The 27223-nt window shown below is 47.1% G+C and overlaps 1 protein-coding gene across 1 annotated transcript; it reads right to left on the minus strand.

The window, feature by feature from the left end:
- Positions 1-2357: 2357 nt before the first annotated feature.
- Positions 2358-19893, minus strand: NLRP13 (NLR family pyrin domain containing 13). Its single transcript, XM_053915878.1, has 10 exons — positions 19593-19893; positions 18810-18872; positions 16033-17617; positions 14050-14217; positions 9373-9540; positions 7995-8165; positions 5719-5889; positions 4217-4387; positions 2911-3081; positions 2358-2481 (listed from the first exon to the last, which is right to left on the minus strand). Exons 1-10 carry the CDS (start codon positions 19891-19893, stop codon positions 2358-2360), a joined length of 3093 nt encoding a protein of 1030 aa, XP_053771853.1.
- Between the last annotated feature and the right edge of the window lie 7330 nt (positions 19894-27223).

Consider the following 27223-nt stretch of genomic DNA (forward strand, 5'->3'; position numbering starts at 1 on the left):
CAGGACAGACCCAGCACTGGACAGACGGGCGGAGATCGGCTGCAAGCAAGCTGGACTTTCCGATACAAGAGCAGCTTTGAGGGACATGCGTTGGAGCCCCGACTTGTACCTACTCTGTGCCCAGGAACGACGCATTACTGACCCTGATTTTTCTAGGACCCCATTTAGACGTGTTTTATTGATGGTGCGTTTATGTGGTTTTTATTAGTTGGTAGGTTTGGGCAAGCCACAGAGAGACCTTCCAGATAAAGGTCCCCCTCCTGTCTCCCAAGAACACTTTAAACCCTCAATAAAGTTTCATGTCTTAAAACATGTTGTAAAATCTTGAAGCAGGACTTGTTACTGGTGGATGATGCCCAGAGCTTACCTGTGGATTCAGGAATGGAGGTCCCTTCTCCCCATCAGCTCAGAGCTCTGGAAACGCAGGCCTGACCTGGTCACTGTTTTTTCTGTGCATCCTATCAGTGGGTCAGCACTGGCTCTCTCTCTCTCTCTCTCTCTCTCTCTCTCTCTCTCTCTCTCTTTTTTTTGCCTCATGACAGTCTTATTTTTTCAAGTAATTTTTATTTTTTCAATGACAGTTGGCATGCAATATTACATTAGTTCGGGTGTACAGCATAGTGGTGAGACATTTCTATAATTTATGAAGGGACCCCCCCCCTTAAGGTCTAGTGTCCACCTGGCATCCTACTGAGTTATTACATCATTGACTCTGTTCTCTATGCTGTTTGCATGATGGTATTTTAAAAGTGCATTTTAAAAAAATCAGAAATGGCTCTGGCTGGTGTGGGTCAGTGGATTGAGTGCCAGCCTATGAACCAAAGGGTCGCCGATTCGATTCCCAGTCAGGGCACATACAAGAAACAACCAATGAGTACATAAAAATAAATGGAACAACAAATCGATGTTTCTCTCCCTCTTTCTCTCTAAAATCAATAAACTTCACAAAAAAACTCTGAGGTGAGTGGCCTGAGGAATGCAGATAACAGAGCTAAACTCTGACATGGTGAGACATCAGTGTATGATGTGTAAAGTCCACACAACACACCAGCAAGCAGAGCTGCAGGTGTTGGGCATGCAGTGGTGGAGAAAGGGCTAAACCACCAGCCGGACTAAAGATGGATTTGTCTTCACAGTAAACCTTCAGATGAGTTTCCCTGTTGATGGGAAGGTGTGTGGATCCCAAGAGAGCCAGGTGCACACATCCATGCCGGGCATTCCTGTTCCAGGTGGGGTGCACCTGGTGTTGATCCCCATTCTACCAAGCCACTTTGGTGTGACAAAGAAGTGGCTTCGAAATCATCTTCAATTATCCTCAAAATGTTTTGAAATACTTTAATGTCATTGAAGTGCTCCATGACACATTCAAAAATTTTAGAATAAAAAATTCCGAAAGTGGGAAAATAGCTATTGAGAATTTGTGGATCGGCAGGTGAACACACAATACAATATATGGATGATGTAATATAGAATCGTACACTTGAAACTTGTATGATTTTATTAACCAGTGTCACCCCCAATAAATTCAGTAAAAATTTAAAAAAGGAAAAGAATACTGTGCCATTTTTTAAAGAAATGAAGAAATTTGGGGACAGTCTTGGATTTGGGTTTCACAAAAGCAGGGTTTGTTAGATTATCTGAAATAACAACCCCATTTTAATAACTAGTAACCTAAAGTGACATAACAATTAAGGCAGATCTAAACCTTGTATTTTTCTTAAAGTCTCTACCTTGATGCAATTTTCTTTTTGTTTTAAAGCTTTTATTTATTTTTTTTAGAGAGGAAGGGAGGGAGAAAAAAAGGGAGAGAAACATCAAGGTGTGGTTGCCTCTTGTGTGCCCTCTACTGGGGGCCTGGCCCACAATCTGGGCATGTACCCTGACTGGGAATTGAACCAGCAACCCTTTGGTTCACAGGCTGGCACTCAATCCACTAAGCTACACCAGCCAGGGCTCTGTCTGACTTCTTTAATCCCAGTATGATAATTATGGAATTATAATGACATTGATTGCCAATTCTCAATCCACAAGAAATGAAGCTTCAGGTTTCCTCAAAGCATGTTTATATCCTTTGCTTTATTGAATCTTTGTAACATCCCCAAGAATTAAGACATCACACTAAGAAACACAAAAAATACTTAAAGTCAATGTAGGCTCTTGGGGCCAAATAAAGCATCAGATTAGGATCTTAGTGACTGGGTACGTAATATGCTGCCTACGACACTGTGGGAAACAACAGAGGTGGCAGCCCATTTGTCCCACGAACAGGGACACCTGAGTGCTATGTGGGGGAGGAGCTCCTGAGGGTTGTGCTCCAAGAACCTCCCATGAGAAGGCGGTGACTTCTCGTCCTTGGGTCACCACCACCACTGATCTTCAAGGTCATTCAGATCCCACTTGCACAGGATCCTCAGAACGCGCCCCTTGGCCTGCAACGCCTGCAACTTCCCTTTTACTAGATCGTGTAAGTCTCTTTCCAGGCTGCAAAAACCAACAAAAAAATAGAGTAGAAAATTAGAAGAGATGACTGACTATATTTCTTTTTAATCCTCTCCCAAGGATATGTTTATTGATTTTAGAGAAAGAAAGAGAGGGAGAGGGAGAGGGAGAGGGAGAGAGAGAGAGAGAGAGAGGGAGAGAGAGAGAGAGAGAGAGAGAGAGATCAGTTGCCTCCGGTACGTGCCCTGACTGGGGATCGAACCTGCAACCTTTTGGTGTACAGAATGATGCTCCAGCCCACTGAGCAACCCAGCCAGGACACGGCCACACACCACTCCCACCATTACTACACACTCTATTAGCCATCACTGCCCTCGGATACTGAGTTCAGGGTGAACCTGATGTCTGCTTTGCTATTAGCCAACCCATCCCCACTTCTCAGCAGCTGCTGTAAAAGTCAGTGGGGATTACCCGAGTTTCTGTAGTTTGCACGTTGATTTTTTCAAGGACTTCCACAGCTTGTTGACGCCCTCAGTTCCCAAGTCATTTCCTAAGAGGTTCAGGTTAACCAGGCTTCTACTGCTTCTAAGAACTGAGGACAGATGCTCGCAGCAAGCGGAAGTCAGACTGCATTTTTCCAACCTGGGGTGGGTGGGAAGGAAATGTTAAAGATGGTCCTCCGATGTTGAGAAATTGGAAATAAAAGTGATGCAAAGTCCAGGGGGGAACGCTACTAGAACAGACTGGCTAGCAGCACACGCCACGCACTTTCCAAACATCTATGCGTAAATCGTTTTAACCCACACACCAACCCCATGCAGGTAAGTGACACCTTAAAGCCTGCTTGACAAAGAAATATGCATCACTTGCCCGAACACGAGAGACACAATTTTAGTATAATGTGCATGTGAGTTTATTTTTTTAAAGATTTTATGTATTTATTTTTAGAGAGAGAAGGAAGGGAGAAAGAGAAGGAGAGAAACATCCATGTGTGGTTGCCTCTCACATGCCCCCTACTGGGGACCTGGCCCACAACCCAGGCATGTGCCCTGACTAAGGATTGAACCAGCGACCCTTTGGTTCATAGGCCAGCACTCAATCCACTGAGCCACAGCAGCCAGGGCATCATTTTTACATTCTATAACACAACATCTGGACATAGGGCTGACTAGGAACACAGGGTGAAAGGAAACATGTCCTCTGTCAGCTTAACAGCAAGAATTTCCACGGGAGTCTACAGAGAAAGGTGGCATGAGGCTGTATATGTAGGATTCTGATGAATATAATGCTGACGGTAGAAGAGGTTGGGGAAGACCCAGAAAATGCTTCAAGGTGAAGGTACCGTTTGATGGGTAGGAATAGCATGACATGATGAAAACATGGGCCCTGGCTGCGTAGCTCAGTGGGTTAGAGCGTTGTCCTGATGCCCTAGGGTCAGGAGTTTGATCCCCGGTTGGGGCACATACACAAATCAACCAATGAATGCATCAATAAGTGGAGCTACAAATTGGTGTTTCTCTCTTTCTCTCTTTCTAAAACAGGAATCAGGAAAACCAAAAATCTTTTTTCCTGTTCTAGAATAAAGATTCACAGGGCAGGGGCGTGTCCCCTCCCCCAGTACCTTCTACCCAAAATGTACTGATGGAAAGAAGGATATCTTTAAAAGGTGAATGTTGTCCTTCACATGTCTCACCTTCATACCCCCACGTGACCATAGTACCTGTCCCTCCCCGAGAGTGGGAGGGGGACTCCCTGACAAAGAACATCGATGACTCACCCAAGTGTGCTCAGTACACAGCTCGAGCATCTCAGAGCCTTGCACAGCTGCCTCCCTCCATCATCCTGAACGCAGTTTCTCCCGATGTCCAGCACCTTGAGGTTCTGATTGTGCTCCAGGGCGTCCGCCAGCTCCCGACAGCCCTCCGCCGTGAAAGAGCACTCCGACAAACTGCAAGATGAAAATGGACAAAAGGGGGAAATCATCCCGCAGTCTCAGGCTTTTTCACCTCCGGCACCCCCTCACCTTCTTGCAGGGAAAAGAGGGATGCCAGAGACGACCTCACATCCTGGCCCTGCAGCTGGTCCTCCATCCGTGCGTGTGTAAGTGAGTGTGCGACGGGGTCACTGTAGTGAGAGAGAGGAAGGGGGTGTGGAGAGAGAGCAGCTGAGCTGAAAAAACACACACACACATCAAAATCTCACATACAGTGAGTTATTGTACCAACAGGAGTTCAAGATGCAGAATCCAGGTAAATATTTGGAGAGAGAATGAGAGGAGGGGAGGGTTGAGGGGGAGACAGGGAAGAGGGGATAGGTGGAGGGGAGAGAGATAGAGACAGAAGAAAGAGGAGATGGGAGACAGACAGATAGGAACAAGATGGAGACAGACAAGAGGGAGGAGACAGAGGGAGCAGAGAGGTGAGAGAGGAAGTGATGCCTTAGGGCGGGAGAAGGCAAACAAAATCCTTCTGCCCTGTAGGAAGAGTCTGACAACATGAAAACATCCACATGCTTGAAACCGCCAAGGGCCAAGTGTAAGGGAAATCCCAACTAGATAAGCAGCTACGCAAATCAGACGCAAGACGGCTAGATTGCCGTGGGTGAGTAACACCCACAAGTCATTAGGGAAAAAAATAGTCCTCAGGTTTCATCAAGAGGTTTTCCATTTGGACCTTCGCACAGGAGCTTTTTGAACTTTCAGATGTGGCTCAACTCCATCCTTACTCAGAGATACAAACATACGAAAACCTGAGTTTATAAATAAGGGGTACAACACCCTGGGCCTGACCTCAGAATAATCTCGGTGGGGACAGTGTGGGTGAGGGTTTAGGGGCAAGAAATTGGCCATGAATCCATAACTGTTGAAGTTGGATAATGGAGTAGATTACATAGGCTTCTCTTTACTCTTGTCTAAATTTCGCTATTGCCATGGAAAAATAAAATAGAGGTAGAGCTACCACTTTTCTACCTCTCACACACTGAAGAACTCGAGGAAGTTTGGGGACAGGGTGTGTGAAGATGTGGATAACAGGTGCCTTGGCTGGTAGAATGTTAGTGGAGGATGGTGGGCATTGTGGTTGGTCCTTAACAGTTGCCCCGTTCCCCACCCCCACCTCTACCCCACACAGGTACCACAATGCATCACACACACCCCCACCGCCCACCAAACCTAACGCTCCTCTGTGCCAAGAGTCATGTCTGCACCCAAAACAGGCCGCCACCTAGAACTCCAGTGGGCATGAGGCCACCTGCTGATGGACAGGGCGGCATAACACTCACTCCAGGCTCTGCAGGGTGCAGTCTGGCCGACGCAGCGCCTCACACAGAAACCTCACCCCATCATCGCCCAGCTGGTTCTTCCTCAGGTTCAGGTGAGTCAGACTCTTGTTCTGCAGGAGAGTGTCAGACAGGTGCCTGCAACTGGGTGCACCGAGCTGGCAGAAGCAGAGCCTGTGGGTTGAGAGTCCCAGTGAGAGCAGCTCAGGAATGCAGACCACCCTGAGGACCCCCCAGGCACAGATGGCCTCCGCGTTCACCACACTGTGTCCCTGGCCCCCAACCCAGGATTCGCTGAGTGTGCACTGACTTCTGGCCTGTTCCAGACTCTGACAACAAGCACAGCAAGAATGTGCCAGTCATGCCCCTGGCTGGTGTGGCTCAATGGATTGAGTGCTGGCTTCCAAAACAAAGGGCCAACAGTTCGATTCCCAGTCAGGGCATATGCCTGGGTTGTAGGCCAGGTCCCCAGTAGGGGGCATGCATGAGGCAACCACACATTGATGTTTCTCTCCCTCTCTCCCTCCCTTCCCCTAAGAATAAATAAATAAAATCTTTAAAAACAAAAAAGAATGTGAGTCATTATGGTCGGGTAAAAACAAAAAAAAAGAATAATAATGGTCAAACGGTACCGAGTTTCTGTTTTGCAAGATCAATAAATTCTAGAGATCCAATATATGGCATCGTGCCTATAGCTGACAATACCCTATTTATGCTTAAAATATGCTAAAAGGGTCGATCCTATATTAAGTGTTACAATATTGCTACTACTACTAAAATGATGATGATGATGATGATGATGATGATGATTTTTAAGGAGTGGAGGAAACATTGGCAGGTGATGGATATGCCCATGGCCTTGATGGGGGGTGAAGGTTTCACAAATGTTCCCAAACTCACTGAGTAATGTTAGTTCATATTATATGTATTCACTTCTTATTAATATTCTGGTTCTTTGCGACCCAGTGCTAGGTGAGTGTTAACCTATGGCCTAGGCCAGCTCCCCAGTCTTTCACCATAATCGCAGCCTTGGAGGTGCCCCAAGACCCTTGGCCTTCTCCGCTCTTTCATACCCACCTGAACTGTATCTGATCCTAGGAAACCCCAGCTCTCCACCTGTTCTTCATCTGCACCAAGAAGCAGATGTGGCTAAAGGGGAACATCTGTGTACTCACACTGATGTGGACTCACCCCTGCCCAGAGCTCCCTGCTACCCTCCCCTACCCTGGACTGCTTCAGTACTGTGTACACCTGCTCGAATAACATCTCCACCTGGCCGATGACCAGGCATCTTCCACGCCTGTGTCCCGATCCGCCTTTCACCTGGCTGCCCCAGCCCATTGCCTGCAGCGGGTCTGGGTTCCTTTCCCTCCGAAATCACCTGCAATCCATCACCAAGTCACACTGGCTCCCCCTTCCGGATCCCCTGAAATCCCTCCGCAGCACCAGGCCAGCTCTCTCATCTCCTCTTGCAGGTGGTTCTGCACCCACGTTGCCCCCAGTAGAGTCTGTCCAATTTCCCATCCTCGGATGACTTTGCATCTCACCCCAAACAAAACAGATTACTTCACCCACCCTCTGGCATTCTGCAGGCATCTTGCTACCTAGCTTCATTTTCTCTCATTATGCACCCTCATCACTTACATTACTCTGGCCCTACTTGTTTCTTGTTCCTCCTACCACATCTCAAATAGCAACCTCTCCTGTTCCTTCTCTCTCCTTCCTTCCTTCCTTCCTTCCTTCCTTCCTTCCTTCCTTCCTTCCTTCCTTCCTTCCTTCCTTCCTTCTTCCCTTCCTCCAAGTCTCTGCTTCAACCTTACCTCCTCAGATATGTTGGGCAACCAACCCCACCACCCTTTTGTACTCTTCGTTTTTCTTCTTATCTTGGGTTTTTGTTTTTTGTTTTTTTTTGGTGCCTCACCCATAAAACCACATCCGCCACACAGGCAGGAAGCTTGTCTGTCTTATCCCCACCCCAACTTTGGTGCCAGTTCTGTGTCTGGAATAAGAACTCCGATATCAATTGACTGAAACAATCAACATTTCCCAGGGTCCTTGCTAAAATGGAATTCCTTGGCACAACCCCCAGAGATGGATTTGACATAGGCAGGGTGCCGCTCAGAATCTGCCTCTTACAACAAGCCTAGCACATGGAGTCCTTGCTCCGTGCCTGGGAGTTTCCCATGCTATCCACAGGTCCCAACAAAGGAGGCGCTGTTCTCCCCAATGCCTAGCCTCAGGGAGAGTCACTTTCAGAAACAGAGCCAAGAGGCACTTACACCAGCCTCTCCAAGGCGCAGTCAGGCTGACTCAGGGAGGCACACAGCCACCGCACACCGTCGTCCTGGAGCGGGTTGAATCCCAGGCACAGCCGGGCGGTTCTCTGGGTGCTGGTGAGAATCGAGGCGAGCATCTCTGAGCTGGCTGCGGACAGGTCGCATTTCTCCAGGCTGTGGAAGGGGTAGGTGCAAGGAGAGCCTCAGCAACGCCCTGTTTCCTTTCTCAAACTCCCAGGCCCTTAGGGCCACACATCTGGGAGCCAAACCTTATGGGAAGATTAAATCAGATACAGAACAAAAGCTTCAAGGAGGAAAAGGTGGGTCAAGGTATGATTGCTCAGTCCTTGCCCTACTGAGCTTTGGGTCAGGTGTTCTTTTTTGTGATGCCTCCCCTGAAGCATTGCAAGGTGTTGATCATAGCTGATCTTTAACCACCACACACCTGGCCGGCTCCCCTCCCAACTGTCAAAGCCAAGTAAGTGTCTGGACATTGTCAGATGTCCCTGAGGAACAAAATCATCCCCAGTCAAACACCATAGGGTTTAGGGGAAGCTGACAGAAGCCTCAGGGGTCACACCAAAGAGTCTGTGAGGCCCACAGTCACGCTGAAGGCAAAACTGGCCAAGACTGCGCCCTAAGGAGGAAGGTGGGAAGAATCAAGATGATAAGAACTGTCTCAACAGGATAGGTACATACAACAGGGGGCCCCTCCCCCTAAGCTCCCCAAAACATACTCCCACCCTGCCACTCAAACTTGCAAAGAAGATATTTGGATAAAAAGAGGAGACTTACGAGAGCTCCTTCAAGGCACGCTTGGGCACACCAAAGGGCTTCTGAAGGTTTTTTGCCTGAGTATCAGAGAGGTCATTGTCCCCCAGGCTGAGGAAATGCAGACTGGAGTTCTGGCTGAGTTCCAGGAACAGACGGTTACAAGCCACCGGGGTTAGGCCGCATGATTCCAACCTATCGGGGAGGCCCCGAGACAGGCCATCACTCCTGGCAGACTAGTCTTCCAGTAGAGGTCCCCTTGCTTCATAAATGCAAGCTGACCTCACCGACCCTGATCCCTCCCTGGGGCAGGGTGGTTTCCAAGTCAGTGCAGCTCAAAGTGTGGTCCACGGCCCAGCATCACCTCAGAGATGGCACACCTACTCAATCTCTGAAAGCAGGGTCCCAGAATCTGTTTTAACACCCTCCACCTGGATGATTCTGATATATATTAAAATTTGAGACTCACTGCTCTATGCCCATGAACATTTTTTTCCCTCCGCTAATCTTCCTCTGGATCCATTTGTTGCCATGATGACTCCTGTTCTCCCAATGAACCTTCACCCCTGGGGGTGGTCCTGGAGACAGATCTGGGGAACCAGAGACTTACCACAGATACTTGAGGTTGCATGCCGAGTGCCTGAAGGTTTTAAAAATCATCGTGGACACAGTAACTCCCAGGTTGTTAGAGCTCAAGTTCAGGTGGGTCAACCGGTTGTTACCATAAAGGACCACAACAAGTTCCTTCAGGACCCTGACAGGGGTTATTGATTTGCACCTGAGAAAGAAGCGGTGAGAAAGCTAGTTTAGAGGGTGGTACGGGGATGGGGATATGGCTTCCTTGTCCTGCATTTCCGTCATAAAGACACACACACACACAGACTTTCAAGGATGGACAAGATATAAGAAGAACCCACAATTTAGTTTTGAGTCATGGTACTGAACTTTTTAAAAAATAGATTATTTATTTATTTTTAGAGAGATGGGAAGAGAGGGAGAAAGAGAGTTGAGAGAAACATTAGTGTGTGTGGTTGCCTCTCACACACCCACAACCAGGGACCTGGCCTGCAGCGCCGGCATGTGCCCTGACCAGGAATCAAACTGGTGACCTTTTGGGTTGCAGGCCAGCACTCACCCCACTGAGCCACACCAACAGGGCATGAACCTTTGAAGAAGTAATCTAAAGACTTGGCTTAGGAGGGGAGGGGGGATGAAAATGCAATGCAGTCTATAGATGACGTGTTGTGGAATTGTGCACCTGAAACCTGGATAGTTGTGTCAACCAGTGTCACCTCAATAAATTCAAAAATCAAAATAAAATATATTCCCAAACGAATCACTAAGTTCAGTTGGATGTATAGCGTCAGGAGTCAACCAAGCTGCTTCTTCTCCCTAATTTGCCATTAAGAGGCCCTGAGGTCCTCTACTCTTCCAGAAAGCTGACCTCCTACATCAGCCCTGAGAGGTCTGGGAGGGAACAGGAGAGAAACTCTCTCCTGTGGGTTTTTTTGTTTTTTGGGGGTTTTTTTGGAGGTTGTTTCTCCTTACCTTGAGGATTAGATGACAGAACTAAAATGGGGATAAAAGAAAGAAAAGGGATGAAAAAGGGGAGGTTTTAGATGAGAAGGCTGAAGGAAATAAGCAAAGAAAAAAAAGACTCATAGACACAGACAACAGTATGGTGATTGCCAGAGGAAAGGGGGTGGAGGAGGTAGAAGAGGGTAAAGGGGGAATAAATGGTGATGGAAGACCTGACTTGGGGTGGAAAACACACAATACAATATACAGATGATGTATTATAGAGTTGTAGGCCTAAAACCTATATAATTTTATTAACTAAGTCACCCCAATACATTTAATGAAAACTAATTAATTAATAAAAGGAAAAGGATGAAAAAGACCACTGTTTAAGCCTGCCTCCCATGTTTGATCTACCTCCTTCAATACACTGAAGTTTGAAGAAAGTCATTATTGCTGAATCTTCTGTTCAGTCAACATGTGTCTGATTCATTCGACCCTGAGGTGAGATGGAATGGTAGACGAAGAGTAGGAAAGAATTAGTTGGCCAAGATTCCAGAGCATCTGACCAAATGCCACCTCAAATTCAACCCTAGGCATCATTCACTCTGAGCTCTATCAGGTATTTCTTCCCTGGCTTCACCTCCATCTGCCCATTCTTTCCTATCTTCACACTGGATTTGAGACACTGTAATTTCTACTTACATCATGCCAGAGGACCAATAAGTCCAAAACTATGCTTCCATTTCAATGACCAGGTCTTTACTGAAATGCTGATTTATATTTTTTATTTTTTTAAGGATTGTACCTCTTTATTTTTTAGAGATAGGGGAAAGGAGGGAGAAAGAGAGGGAGAGAAACATCAATGTGTGGTTGCCTCTCATGTGCCCCCAACGAGGGACCTGGCCCACAACCCAGGCATGTGCCCTGACTGGGAATCAAACCAGTGACCCTTTGATTCATAGGCCAGAACTCAATCCACTGAGCCACACCAACCAGGGCTCAAATGTTTTTAGATAGTGGGGAGGCCCTTCTTAAGAAATTAATTTCCAGAGAGAGAACCAAGATGGTGGCGTAGGTAGACACACTGCGCCTCCTCGCACAACCAGAACTGACAGAAAATCGAACGGCAAGGCAGTCCGACACCAAGGAAATAAAAAATAAACATTCATCCAGGCCGGTGGGAGGGGCGGAGACGGGCACCTAGCGTGGAGAGGACTCGAGTTGCTGTGGTGGGACCGAGACTGGCGGAGTGTGGGACGAACGGGGTGGGCAGTCTGACCACTAGCAGACCCTGCGGCCCCACATTCGCACAGATAGGCCGAGAGGGCCGGACTCAGAGTGGCAGAGAGCGGGACAGGCAGAGCGGTGGGTAGCACCCCGTGGCCCCACATTCGTGCACAGATAAACCAGACAAACGGCGGGGAGCAAAGCAGATCTCACAATCCAGGGCTCCAGCTCAGGGAAATAAAGCCTCAAACCTCTGATTGAAAACGCCCATGGGGGTTGGGGCGGCAGCAGGAGAGACTCCCAGCCTCACAGGAGAGGTCGTTGGAGAGACCCACAGGGGCCTGGGGCGTGCACAAGCCCACCCACTTGGGAACCAGCACCAGAGGGGCCCAGTTTGATTGTGGGTAGCAGAGTGAAAGATTGGAGTCCGGTGGAGAGTGGAGCGGGCGCCATTGCTCCCTCTCGGCCCCTCCCCCACGTACAGCGTCACAGCGTCACAGCACAGCGACCAGCATTACCCCACCCTGGTGAACACCTAAGGCTTCGCCCCTTAAAATAACAGATGCGCCAAGACAAAAAAAAAAGTGGCCCAAATGACAGAACACTTCAAAGCTCCAGAAAAAATACAACTAAGCGACGAAGAGATAGCCAACCTATCGGATGCACAGTTCAAAGCACTGGTTATCAATATGCTCACCAATATCAGAATTGGTTGAATCTGTTCGAAAACCAGATGAAAAAATGAAGCCTATGCTAAGAGAAACAAAGGAAAATGTACAGGGAACCAATAGTGATGTGAAGGAAACTGGGACTCAAATCAACGGTGTGGACCAGAAGTTAGAAAGAAACATCCAACCAGAAAAGAATGAAGAAACAAGAATTCGGAAAAATGAGGAGAGGCTTAGGAACCTCCGGGACATCTCGAAACGTTCCAACATCCAAATTATAGGGGTGCCAGAAGGAGAAGAAGAAGAGCAAACAATTGAAAACTTATTTGAACAAATAATGAAGGAGAACTTCCCCAGTCTGGCAAAGGAAATAGACTTCCAGGAAGTCCAGGAAGCTCAGAGAGTCCCAAAGAAGCTGGACCCAAGGAGGAACACACCAAGGCACATCATAATTACATTACCCAAGATTAAAGATAAGGAGAGAATCTTAGAAGCAGCAAGAGAAAAGGAGACAGTTACCTACAAAGGTCTTCCCATAAGACTGTCAGCTGATTTCTCCAAAGAGACCTTACAGGCAAGAAGGGGCTGGCAAGAAGTATTCCAAGTCATGAAAGGCAAGGGCCTACATCCAAGATTACTGTATCCAGCAAAGCTATCATTTAGAATGGAAGGGAAGATAAAGTGCTTCTCAGATAAGGTCAAGTTAAAGGAGTTCATCATCACCAAGCCCTTATTATATGAAATGTTAAAGGGAGTTACCTAAGAAAAAGAAGATCAAAAATAGGAACAGTAAAAATGACAGCAAACTCACAGTTATTAACGACCACACCTAAAACAAAAACAAGAGCAAACTAGGCAAACAACTAGAACAGGAACAGAACCATAGAGATGGAGATCACATGGAGGGTTGTCAATAGGGGAGTGGGAGGGGGAGAGGGGGGGAAAGGTACAGAGAATAAGTAGCATAGATGATAGGTGGAAAATAGGCAGGGGGAGGGTAAGAATAGTGTAGGAAATGTAGAAGCCAAAGAACTTATACACATGACCCATGGACATAAACTATAGGGGGGGAATGTGGGAGGGAGGGGATGGGCAGGATGGAGTGTAGTGAGGGGGGCGGGAAATGGGACAACTGTAATAGCATAATCAATAAATATATTAAAAAAGAAAGAAAGAAACTAATTTCCTTCTTCTTTGGGAGATGTCATTATTTCATATACAATTCTTACCATTTAGGTGAGTTTCTTCAACCCAAGGTAAGCTCTATAAAGGCCGGAGTTATCTGTTCTATTCACAAGCCCAGAACTGAGACAGAGATGCTCCTCTAATGTCCTAAAAGTTCTCTGCTCCTTCACATCCAACTCAAACCAGCAGCCCCTCTCAGAGGTCTTAAGGGAAAATTAGTTTCTCTAATGTGCCTCTCATGCAAGATTACTCATGACAGATTCCCTTTTGTTCCTATTTCCACCTGCCCTGCCTAAGCAGAAGCTTCACTAATACAAGCACCTTTATTTTATTTTCCTGAGCACCTACCTTACTTTCTGGTAAATAGATACTTACTGCAGGAATTTAAAAAGTTGGGTTGTCCTGCCCTGGCTGGTGTGCCTCAGTGGATTGAGCGCCAGCCTGAGAACCAAAGGGTCACTGGTTCGATTCCCAGTCAGGGCACAGGCCTGGGTGGCAGGCCAGTCCAGGTCCCCAGTAGGGGGCACGCAAGAAGCAACCACACACTGATGTTTCTCTCCATCTCTTTCTCCCTCCCTTCCCTTCTGTCTAAAATAAAGAAAAGAAAATCTTTTTAAAAAAGGATGTTGAAAAAGTTTGGTTGTCCCACTATGGTATTTGCCAAACTGTGAGGGTCTCAGACTTACGTCAGTTTTTGGAGTCTGCACCTGGGATTTCTCAGCTCATAGCAGAGTTTTTTCATAGATGTCGTGTTCAGCTTGCTGTTACTCAGGTCCAGTTCACTCAGATTCCCATTGCGGAACATGGAGCAGACATCCTGCCACTGGCTTATCTTGGAATTGACAACCCTCGTCCTTTATGAGGGAGAGAGAGAGAAGGCTGATCAGTAAATGAACCTCAACCAACACCTTGAATGTGGTCTACAGGAGGCAAGAAAAAAAAAAAGACCCTAACAAGTGGTGTGGGGATTTGTTAGCGTTCTGGGTATGTAAATGTGGAATTCTTGTAATTTTCAATAATTCTTGACCAAAGAAAGCAACTACATAAATGAGGTGAGGTAAGCCAAAGGTTTAATCCTTAAAAGTTCTGTGAAACAGACCCCAGATGAATTCAGAACTCTGCCCCCTAGTGGTGTTTAATCTCCACGCTCCAATTTTCAATCTCGGAAAGGTGATAGATTTTTTTTCACTCAGATGAGATAAGGGAAGTAAAACAAAGAACATATTCCTAAAGTACCTGAAAGACATAGCGTCCCTACTATACACCCACTGGCAGAGCCCAGAACTGTAGTGTTGGCAAGAATAGTTGTTTCCAACCTTGTATGTGTGTGTACATGTCTGTGCTTCATATGTTTAACATCCCAGTTCACTCTGATATACAGACAGAGTTAAAAACCACAGAGGAAAACAGGAAGAAGCTGTGTTGTAGAGAAACAGGAAGTGACCTTGACACGAGAAGAAGGATGAGCACCTTTAGGGACGGTGTGGAATTTCTTTAAGTCTTGGGGTATTGATGCATCAAGTAAGGGATGACGACTGAGCACTAGTCCTTACAATAAATGGGGTCATCTTTGGGAGAACACTCATAGTAAGAGCACTTACATGACCCAACAGTGACCATGAGCTAGAGTCCCCTGTTAAGGTTTTATGCCTTCCAAGACAGGACAAATGACAGCCAGTATATGTCGAACATTTACCACTGCAGACAGAACATCTTACTAATATTCCAATCCGGGTGAACACAAAGAAATGTGTCTTCTAGAAATTTCCATTTGCTCAGCAAAAATGGAAATTGTCCTTCTTGTAGGCTTGACAGCTCAACAAGAAAGGATTTGCAAACACATGTAGCAGTCTCTGTCTCCTGAGAAAAGTTTAGTGAATATCCCTGGGACCTGAAATAATTAGCAGATGACTCATGTTTTCTTATCTAGATTGAAAATCATTAGTGTCCATGATGGGACAAGGTCATAGGAAAAGATCCCAAAGTAGCTGAAGTATTTCTGGGTTCTTCTTCCAGTGGAAGTCATTAATGGAAATCATTAGTGTCTAGGAATGGGACAAAGTCATAGGAAAAGAACCCAAAGTAGCTAGAATAGGTCTGGGGTTTTTCTGCTTCCAGAAGATAAAGAGGCAAACTCATCAGAACAAGCTTCAGAATTTCGTTGACTCCATCAGCCTCCACTCCTACCCCAACTCACATCCCTTTCACACTCAGAAGAGAAGCATCTAGCATTTGATGTAAGATCTGGAGCTGACAGAGAGAGCTGAGCACTAATCCAGACTGAGCTACTCAATAACCACAAGGGCGTAAGTAAACTTGGCTTTTATCCTCATTTTCTTAGCCGTGAGTGGCCATAACAACTGCCCCTCCGTTCGTCTGCTGACATCAGATGCAAGCCAATGCATTAGAACAATGTCTACCCCATAAAAACCTTCCATGTGCGTTGCTGCAGATAGAAGCTCTACCTTTAACTAGATCGATGAAAAGAGCCAGGGACCCCAGCATGATAACTAAAGGAATATCTTCTCCCAGGGTAAAGCTGATTAACGACATTTGATCAATCATAACCACTGCTAACACAACTACAACAAAGGATCCACAGTTTTTCACTGTAGAACTCAGGCAGAGCAGAGAGAATTTTGGGAAAGAAATAACAATGCATTACACACCCCAGTGTTTTCCTGTTGGCCGCCAGCTCCCTTTGAGGGATGTGACAGCTGACAGAGAGCCTTAGCTTACTTAACCTTTGACAGTGCTTTAGACAAAACGAAATAGCCTGGAATTGAAGATCCCCAAGATCCAGGTCTGCTTCAAGGAGGTGGCTCAAAATTTGCTTGACCAAGGCCTCCTCCTGCATCTCATACAAACACTGAAAAAACAGAGGGAATTCAAAACTGCAGGAGATCATGCCAGACATGGTTATCTCTTCTGCCCATCTTAACAACTCGTCCATGGTCCTGGGACACATCTTACAATGCAAAGTATCTTCCACTTTTCTTGCTAGGTCTCCGTTCAAGAGACCGAAGAAAAAAAGAACCATCTGATGCCAGTAGGGGTTTGTGTCCACAAAGGCATCATCCAGGAGCACCCTCATCTCTTGATACTTTGAGAGACCCCCAATGGCTCCTTCTTTTCCCCTCAGCAGGTAGAACATGGCTCCCAAAAACACCTGGAAGCTTTGGTGAGTGAAGGTGACACAGTCCTCGCAGTCACTGGCCTTTCGAAGAATATTCAGCCTGAACAGACAATCAATCAGAGGTGCCCGCAGGCGCCGATGCTCGATGTCCTCTTTTGCAAACGTGAACTTTGAAGACCACATGCCATCAGCAGCCAGAGAACAGAGGGCTCGCCACTGCTCCGACCAGCTCTGCTTTAACCAGCTCACCTCTGCCGTTTCGAACAAGCTGGAGAAAAAACAAGTGTACAGATGGGTGGTGGTCTGGGCGCTCAGCTGGAAAGAGGGACACCTTGCCATCTGTTGCTTCAGGCAGGAGCACACCATCCAGCACACAAGCGGGGCAGCACAGGAACGAGACAGAACTTCTTGCTTTCTTATCCACTGCGAGATTGCCCTGGCTTTGTGTTGGTCCCCAAAGTATCTAAAGAAATACTCCTCCTGATCTCCCTCTGTGAACCCTGGGATTTGTATAAACCATGGATTCAATAACAATCGTTTAAGGTCTTCGCTGCAACCACCCCTGGTGGTGATCAGTAAGGTTGCAGAGGGAACCAGCTCCTTCTTCAACAAGTGGAGTAGGATTCTGGCCACCGGGAGCTGCTGGTACCAGTCTGGACATGGCAGGCTGTCATCCACACTGGAGGGCATAGTCATTTCCTCAAAGCCATCGATGACAAACAAGAGCCTCTCTGGATGATTCATGAAGTGTTCGATGGGGGCCTGAGAGCCAGGCGAGTCCCGGGAGAGCAGGCCGGCGAAGCTGGTGTCCTCCATCTCTCTGACTTGATGGCAGCTGATGTAGGTGACATAGGAGAAGCTATGTTGGAAGAGTAAGCCCTCTGCCCAGTGCATCAGGACCTTCGTTGCCAGGGTGGTCTTCCCGACCCCCGCCGCACCATGCAAGACTATTGTCTGGGGCTGGGCTCCAGTCCTCTTGGGGTACAGGAGACACTGAAGCTCTTCGTGCTCCTGCGCTGTGATGTTGCGGAGGTGTATATGGTCTTCCGGCCAAGGGATACGGTGCCACATTGCCAGTATTTTAGCCTTCATCCTCTCTTGGTACTTTCTGGTGTGGGCTGGAAGAGAAAAGGGAGTCAGGACACGGCAGAGCTCAGAAGACATCGCAGCGTTAGGAATCGTTCAGTAATGACGTCACCTTCGACAAGACAAACGAGGGTCTAACTTTTCGGAGCAGTGGTAGTAGCAGAAAATGGCAAAAGGCAGCAAAAGTTAGTTTTATGATATACACAGATATTTAGAAAACCTCGGACAACACAAGAGACATCTAATTAGAGTTTCAGAAAAACTGAATAGACAACAGTGTGGTGATTACTGGGGTGGGGAGGATATAAGGGGACTAAAAGGTAATGTAAAAATATGTAATAAAAATTTAAAAACAGGAAGAAAAACAGAACAGAGAAGGAAGACTCACTGTCGAAGAGACAATAAGAATTTGTTTTTAAGATTATTTATTTATTTATTTATTTTTAGAGAGAGGGGTAGGGAAGGAGAAAGAGAGGGAGAGAAACATCAATGTGTGGTTGCCTCTCATGTGTCCCAAACTGGGGACCTGGCCTGCAATACAGGCATTTGCCCTGACTGGGAATTGAACTGGTGACCCTTTGGCTTGTAGCCCGAGCTCAATCCACTGAGCTACACCAGCCAGGGCTATTGTTTTTTAAAAAGAAATTATGATAGACCTCACAAGATTTTGTTATGTAATGTTTTATAACCATAAGATTTTAAAAATAACTGTTAAAAAAGAATATTTAAGAACAGAAAGAGATGCCTTTTTAAATTCAAATGTAAAGGTCCCACTTGAGGGCCAGGCCCAGAACCTAGTCACCCATGACATGTCAGAACGTGGGGTAGAGGACCCCAAAAGCTATCACAATGAAAAAGGCAGGTCCCATACAATGTAAAAAATCAAAGTGGCATCAGATTTATCACCACAGGGCCCTGGAGGACATTGGCCACCAGAAACACTGGTGGGAAATGCTTCTTAACTTGGAAATTAACCTAAATTATTTATCAAAGGCTGCACTAGGGAAACTTCCAATAAGGCAAGCTCTCCAAAACCCCCTCTCGCATCTCCCTTTCTCAGTGAGTTATTATAGAATGAGTTCCCTGAGACAGTGTAGAGACAGACAGATGGACGTGGAATCTACTATCAATTGGATAAAACTTCAGGAAACATGGCAAACGTAGACTTGGGAAAATGCTCCATCAAACAACTTGTCTGCAGGCATCGTAAAATAGTGCGCACACCTGACTGGTCTTCTGGGATCTCGGGTTCTTCTTGGCATGGGTGTTGGTGTGCTTGTGCCGTCTCTGAAAGAAATGGTGACGATGGGGTGTGAGGTGCCCCAGGCTGGAACGAGCAGGCGGTGATGGGTGCTGTCCAGAGGACCAACCATGTCTCTGACAAGCTTGGGGTTCACTGCAGAAGCCACATCCCCTGGCTCCATCAATGCAACCACTTTGGAAACCTGCTCCTTTGCAAAGCCCATGGCACATGTTAAATGTCTCCCAGCCTCTGGGACTTGGGTCCAGCCAGATCCCCAGATGGACTCTTCCATCAGATATCCACTTGGCTCACCCCCTCACCTCCAAGTCTTGGCTCCAATCTTACCTCCTCAGGGTGGCAGACGATCCTAATCTCCACAACTCCAGACCCCTACATCACACACCTGAGGCTCTCCCATCCACCTTTCTCTTTCTCTCTCTCTCTCTTTTCTGCTGCAGGTGTCACACTCTGACACGCCATGTGACGTACTTATTGAGTCTGTCATTACTCATCTATGGCCAGCAATTTGGATCAACCCCATAAAAATCCAACAGCAACATCCTTGCCCCCATGAGGATAGCGGTCCCCTTGGCCGCCCATCCCCCCATGCTCCCAGTGTCTCCATCCCCCCATGTCCCCATTCCCCTGTGTCTCCCCCATACTCATCACCCCATATCTCCATCCCCCTTGTCCCCATCCTTCTGTGTTCCCACCCCCACGTCCCCATCCCCCGCCATGGCCCCATCCCTCCAGCCCCCACTCACCATTCACCTCAGCTCTCAGTTCCTCACAAAGTGAAGTCAGATTCATGTTCTCAAAGATTCGGAGGGTCACGTCCCATACCTGCCTCCCGGGGAAGTGCTGGTTCAGCAGACACAGCAGGTCGGTGGGGTTTGCAGCTTTCACATCCGCCCAGGGGATTTTCCGGGAGCCGCTGGGCAGCTGCTGCAGGGACTGGAGGCTGAGTTTGAATTCCTCCAGCTGGCACTGGTCCAGGCCTCTCAGGCAGGACAGAAGCTTGTCCCAGGAACCATCATCCCTGGCCATGCTCACCAAGGAGCTCATTCTGCCAATGCACCCAATTCCCAGCTTCCCCAACACCTGTGCTGCCCACAAGATGAACAGGAGCTGCAGGAAAGGAAGTGGAAAAACCATAAGCCTGACCCTCCCCACCTCCTCCCAAAGGGATATCCAAACTTTTGGCGTCTCTGGGCCACACTGGAAGAAGAGTTGCCTTGGGCCACACATTAAATACACAAATACTAATGAAAACTGATGAGCAAAAAAAAATATATATGTTTTAAGTAAACTTACGATTTTGTGTTGGGCCACATTCATAGCCATCCTGGGCTGCAGGCAGCCCGCGAGCCACAGGATGGACACACCTGGAAGTTATACCCTCACTCTGTTTACCTCCTAGCCTGTCCTGCTGCCTGTGTTTGCACACGTGCTCATCAGCCTGTCTCCCCACGGAACGTCAGCTTCCTCCAAACGGGGACCTTGCCTGTTCTTGGCTGTTACCACCAGTGCCAGGCACCCATGAGGCCTCAGCCATGTAGTGCTTTTATGTATACCAAATTTATATATATATAAATCATGTATAATATATGGCGTTTACCAACAATATATAATACATAATGTTTTACACAGAATATGCCACCTGAAACATAATATGTAGTGTTTTATGTATAGTATTGTTAGGTCAAGTGTGGTGATTGATGGTGGGTGGGGGGAGGGAGAAGAGGGCATGGGGGGATAAATGGTGATGGAAAGAAAAAGAACTAAGCATTTTATCACTTACAATAAATCTAAAAGCTCTGTCCTGGCAAATTTACAGATCCAAGACTAGACTGCACTCAAATTCAGGGGATTCACTCTGAACGTGAATAAAAAAGAACACTGACGTGAGTTAGTTACACCGGAGGCGTGAGGTGGACTAAAGAGAACAAAGGAGTAAAGGAGGGAGACCAGCGTAGCTCAGCGTCACTGACATCCACCAGGCTGGGGGCCAGGGACCAGTCCGAGAACCGAGATCTGCTACCTTGCTCACAATAGACCAGACCGGAAACTCTCAGTGTCCATGGACACAGGGATAAAGAAAACATGAAAGAGAAAGAGAGAATATGAGGAATACTCTCACGCAGAGGAATCTGACTCAGCCGTGATGAAGGAGATCCTGCCATTTGCAACAACGTGGATGGTCCTCCCTAGAGGGACTTATTCTGCTAAGCAAGATAAGCCAGACAGGGAAAGACAAGTACCATATGATTTCACTTATATGTGGAATCTAAAATAGTCCAACTCGTAAGTCACCAGGAACCCAAAACTAATACATAATTGCCTGTCAACCATAACTAGAAATAAATAAGTAGCCCTGTCTGGGTAGCTCGGTTGGTAAGAGCATCATCCTGATACACCAAGGTTTTAGGTTCCATCCCCAGTCAGGGCACATACAAGAAGCAACCAATAGATGCACAATCAATGGAACAACAAATCAATGTTTCCCTCTCTCTCCCTAACATCAATAAATAAAAAATTATGTTTCCACCTACTGAAGCAGGGTGCAGCCAAGAGGAGGGCCCCAAGAAGGGACTTGTAATGGGGTCCAGGACTCGGGGTGTCCAGGAAATATTAGAAAAATGTATATAGGATGTCCTCATCCCCACAGGCCTGAGCCAGGGGGGATGGGACACATGGAACAGGGCCATTCAGAGCTGTTTTGGGTAGCAAGAGCTTTGCAGCTAACCCCTGGCACAGTCATTTAACATATCTATAACCTTTAACTGGTTTCATGGATGTGTTAAGTAGCTGTGGCCATGCTTTGAGCCAGGGGGATGGGACCAAATTCCACCCAGGATGGGACTGGGAAGTAACTCCCCCTGGTTACAGGGCCTGCGTGAGAGCGTGGAGATGATTGGCTCCATGCCATGGGGCCACACCTGCCCAGACTTACTATGGCAGCCCAGTAAAGCTGGAAGAATACAGGGATGCTGGCAGGTGTAGCTGACTGTAGGAGGAGTCAGAAATGGGGCTGCAAAGGAAGATGGGCACTGGGATTAAAACCTAGGCCCGGCAGCCATAGAAAGAAGAGACCATGCGGCTCTGAAGGAAGGAGTGAACCACGAGGCTCTGAAGCAAGTAGATAGATAGAGGTCCATGTGGTTCTGAAGTGGGGAAAAGGACCACGCGGTTCTGAAGGAGAGTAGAGAGGACCGAGTGGTTTTGGAGTGTTTCTTCTTGCCACGTGGCTTAGGCAGCAGGAGAGACTTTGCAGCCATAGAGAAAGGGGAGAAAGGACTCTTGCTGCTGGGCCATGAGAAGGTGCCACATGGCTTTGGATTAACTGGAGATCGCAGCAGCCACACAGCTGATGGTGCCGGCAGCCTGAATCACGGACTTCTACTTCCTTTCCTGAGACACGGTACCCCGGACTGGGCACAGGGAAAGGGAAGGACTGTGCATCTGTAGGTATTCTCGAGGACTTTAGTATCTTATTGAAGACATTAGGTCATTATTCTAAGTTTGTGTAACTTTTAAATAAACAATTCCTTTCCTTTTCACCAGTCTCTGGCATTGAGAGACGTCTTTCCTCTGGCGGCGGGCATTGCGAACCTAGCAGGTGGGCGTGGGGGAAGGAACCTCCAGAGACAGAAAGGGGGAATCCTTTCTGTAATAATTTATCGTGAAGGGACCACCCCCCTGCCTTGCTCTGTAACACTACCAGTGAATGCATAGATAAGTGGGACAACACAGCGATGTTTCTCTCTCTAAAACCCATTAAAAGTAAAGGAGTGCCTATTTCTAAAAATAATAACAAAACTAAATAAAGAAATCTTTAAAAACCTCACCAGGAATACTTAATTAATGAATCCTGAACCATAGCTTCTGCTAAGGATCGCGTTCCTTCTCTCTTCTAGTCACATGTTTGTCAACCAACAAATACATAACCTTGGGGTATGCGAGTCTCTGTGTGAAGGTGCCTTATGGACCATACATCGTTTTGCCAAATTTGTGCTCAAGACAAACTGCACTCTCCCTCGCGCCTGAAAGACGCCTGTCCATCACCCAGCTTTCTCCATAAACGCCGTCACAGCCTTCACAGCCTTCACATACTCGAGACACCAGACCCCACTCCCGGCCAACCAGGGACGCCACCCAAAACAAGCCCAGAAATGCAAACCACGGGCACCAAACAGACCCACACGGAAGGACGCGTGTGCAGAGAAGGAGAGATAGAACAACTCCACGGATTTTCCACTGCTCTGCGCCTGTCCAAGACCGACCTGAGAAAGCACCCAAGCATTAATCTTGGGGGTGGGGGGATACAAATACATTTTAGCAAGTAAGTGAGTTTGCAAATATGGAATCTGTGAATAATGAGGGTCAACTGTAATTAGGGTTACATGTCTCACTGAGTATGAGAAGGGACCTCCAGAGCACCATGGGATGACACCCTGAGTCTAACAAGAAGGGACATGAGGAAAGAGAATTCCATGCACGGGTCATGACGTGTCCACCAGATTCAGCCCAGGGCATGGAAAGAGGGGAACGGGCATTCGTCAGGGAACACAGTAGTGGCAGAAGCCCAGAAGGGAGAAAACACAGGAATGAAGAAATTCAGCTGAAAGTTTTTTTAAAAACTGTGAAATCTCCTGGGTCCAGGAGGCAGGAAGCTTCCAATGAGAGGGGATGAGAAATGCAACAGATTCCTGCATCTGATGCGGAAAACAGCCAGCAGCCACAACTCCCGCTCACCCTGCCCCCACCTTCTGGGAAACATCCTCCGATTTCTCTGCTTCTGGAAGGTTGACTGTTTCGGGTGCCTCACAGAAGTGGAATCGCGCAGTGTTTTAAGGCTGGGTAAAATTTCAGTGTGTGTGCGTTTCACAGTGTAATGTTTCAGCTATCCAGAATAAATTAGTTCTAGGGGTCTTCTATACAGCAAAGTCAACAGAATTGTGTTGTGCCCTGGCCGGGTGGCTCAGTTGGTTGGAGCATCATCCCATACACCAAAAGGTTGCAGGTTCAATTCCCAGTCAGGGCACATGCCTAGGTTGTGGATTTGATCCCCAGCTGGAGCACATGTGGAAGAGAATCAATCAATGGTTTCTCTCTCTGTCTCTGTTCTCTCCCCCATCCTCTCTCTCTCTCTCTCTCTCTCTGAAATCAATAAACATATCCTTGGGTGAAGTTTTTTTTTTAATGCCCTTGGGTGAGGATTTTAAAAGAACCGTATTGGCATTTAAAGTTTTGTTAAGAGGGTAGATCCTATGTCAGATGTTGCTATCACGGGCACACAAAGAAAATCACAAAGAAGCTTCTGGAGGCAACAGATATGTCTACTACCTTGATTGTGGTGATGCTTTCCACAGGAACACCTGTGTGCAAATGCACCAAATTGCACGTTTTAAATATGTGCTGTTTTTGTACATCTATACAGTTGTGTTTAAAAAAGAAAGAAAAGAAAATGCCAGCCAGGTCCAAGAAAGGGAGGGATGCCAGGTTTGAGAAAGGGTTGGAGCACAAGAGAAAGGAGATATCACTTACCAGTCCAGCTTCGAATGTTGCGTACAGGCGTCCTGATGCCCCAGTGCAGGGGACCTGGGAGAAGTCGACTCCACTCCCTTCCCAGCCCGTGACCGGCCCTCAGGCATTCAGGCCGACCTCAGCTTCCTCACAAGCCTGTCACGTGCGTCTGGTTGGTGACTCTCTCCCCACCCCCTCTGGAGTGATCCAGACTAATTCCTGATAGGTCGGGAGCCGCCAACACCCAACTGCTGCCTCTTAGCTCTGACCCCTTCCCCTCCAGGTGTCAATCACGTACTAGCCCGGAGCGGGGCAGAGATGGCTTCCCAATTAAAACCCACACCATTCTGGTGTAAATGGAGTCCTCCATCCCAGCAAAAAGCCATTGATGTGAGTACCTCCCCCAGGCACCTGGAAGACCTCACACCACAATGAAAGGAGAGGAAGAGAGGGGGGAGGAGGCTTTAAGGTCAGAGGCAGCAATACCATTGAATGAAAACTGCCATGGAGAAGTCAAATCGGGCTTGGCCGGGTGGCTCAGTTGGTTGGAGCATCATCCCGATATACCAAGGTTGCGGGTTCCATCCCCGGTCAGGGCACATATGAAAATCAACCAATGAATGCATCAATCAGTGGAACAACAAATCTATGTTTCGTGCGCACTCACTCCCTCGCTCTCTCTCTCAATAAATTAAAAAATTAAAAATAAATCAAAAAATCACAGAGGCAGCCCCATGCATGACCCTGTATTCCCCCAACTCCAGTATCCCCACCACTGAAACCATTTCATCATGGACTTTGAGGACTTCCCCACTGAAGCTCTGCAGACCAGTCTGAACGCCCCGCACAGGTGCTCCTCAACAACTTTGTATAAATGAGCCATTTTAAATCGGCAATTAAGAAGCCATTGGGAAAAGGTGTAAGAATGAGAAAGAATGCATGAATCTTTCCAAATTAGTGTTTTGAATTTCCTTGGATAAAGAAATGGAATTGCTGGGTCATATGATAGTTCTGTTGTTAATTTTTTGAGGAATCTTCGTACTGTTTCCTGGGAGTATAGTCAATAATATTGTAATGACTCTGTACGGTGTCAGGTGGGTTCTGGAATTATTGGCGCCATCACCTCATGAAGTATACGATTGTCTAAGCACTGTGTGTGTCTACCTGAAACTAATAGAATATTGAATGTAAACTGTAAATGACCAATTTTTAAAAGGAATTAAAAAAATGGATGGGAAAGGAGAAGGGATTAAGAGTACGATTATAAAAACAGTTATAAAAACAGTCACAGGGATGTAAAGTGCGGCACAGGGAATACAGTCAATAATATTGTAGTAACTGTGGATGGAGCCCGGTGGGGACTAGATTTATCAGGGGGATCACTTTGTAAGGTATGTAAATAGCTAATCACTATGCTGTACACCCGAAACTAATACACTATTGTATGCTAACTGTAATTAATTAATTTGCTGTTGTAAGTACAGCCCATTTTCATTCTTCACCATACTTGGGTTCTATAAAGTCACCAGGAACATTGAATTCGTGGGTACTGAACCATGGCTTCGATGAGAAACGCAGGATCAGGTTCCTTCTATTGATTCCTAGTTAATTAATTAATAAGGAATTGGAAAGAAACAGGTAAAACTGTGCGGCACTTGTTTGCTTGTTGCATAATCCAACAAAACAGAGGAAAAACTACTCCTAACGCGCGCGCGCCAGGTCTGTTGCCTCTCCCTTGGACAGGATCCGCAGCTTTGGGCTCCCAGTTGGGTCGTGGTGGCCCCAAGGCCCTCACTTTGCTTGGTAGAATTACACCCCGAGTAGGGGAGACTGCGCTGGTGAACAACGTCATTCAGTAAATGGCTCTAGATGTTTCCAAATGGGAAGCAGAGTGTCTGGACGGACTCTGGGGATCCGAGGAGCTCTCCAAACCCGTCACTTGCTGAAATCTCTTGTTCTGAATCTCAGAGGCAGAAAAAGCTTTCCTTCACGACGATCAGAAGCACCTGTCTGAACAGCCAGCAGCCCCTCATCACCTCTGAGCCTCAGACGCTAAGCTTGCAAACCTATGCAAATCTATGCAAAGCAGGCCCAGCCCCAGCCAATGGGAAGGGGTCCCTGAGCGAATATATCAGAGCTGGGGCAGGGCGGACCAAGTGCTTTTTCTTTCTGCTTTGCCAGATGTTTTTGACAGGAAGGAGCCAGGAAGCCTAATTTTCTTCAGGGGTGAGTAGAGTTTTTGTTCTTTGTTTTTCTCTCCTTTCTGACAGTTACAATCAAGGACACTCGAGTTCACCAAGTGCCATTGGCCCGTGTCGAAAACGCAAAGGCTAGAAATTCACCTTTGGAAAGGACCAGCTCTGTTCCATTGATAAAAATCCTTACCAATCTCTGGAACCCAGCCTTTCTGTCCCCGAGGGAAAACCTAAGTCCCACCCCCCACTTTTTTTTTCTTCCAGATGTCAGAGTGTGACTGTCAGACCTAGCAAAATCCTTACACCTGAAAGAGACATCACAGGTCTCCAGGTGTTCAGAGGTCTACAGTAGCCAATTGCAGAAAAGACTTAAAAAATCAAGGTAGTCACGAAAGACAAACAGTGAGGTAGAGAGTAGAGTAGGAAGCAGCCAGGATTCAGAAATGCGGGCATTGACACCACCTGTCCCCCGCCAATCTCACCAAGTTTTCCTTTTTGGGAAAGAAAATGACTAGTTCAGCTGTGCGGCTTATGGGTTGGGGCATCAGACATGGTTCCAGCCGCTGGTTTCTGCCACCCACAGTTTTGGCTGAACTGAACCTACGAGAAACCACGTTTTTCTCCCATAGGAAAATGAAGGGAGGGGGAAAGATCGATGTGATTGAATTCTTAGG

Source organism: Desmodus rotundus, chromosome 12 (assembly GCF_022682495.2).
Source record: "Desmodus rotundus isolate HL8 chromosome 12, HLdesRot8A.1, whole genome shotgun sequence".
Classification (NCBI taxonomy): Eukaryota; Metazoa; Chordata; class Mammalia; order Chiroptera; family Phyllostomidae; genus Desmodus; species Desmodus rotundus.

Bases quoted from the DNA above. Each gene is read 5' to 3' on its own strand.
- NLRP13 (XM_053915878.1), bottom strand. From the start codon at position 19,893: ATGAGCTCCTTGGTGAGCATGGCCAGGGATGATGGTTCCTGGGACAAG. The intron at 9,541-14,049 runs GTAAGTCTGAGA...CTTCTTTCTCAG, and splicing joins TGCAGACTCCAAAAACTGAC to GTGCAAATCAATAACCCCTG. The intron at 4,388-5,718 runs GTGAGTGTTATG...TTCATCTTGCAG, and splicing joins TGCACCCTGCAGAGCCTGGA to TTTGTCGGAGTGCTCTTTCA.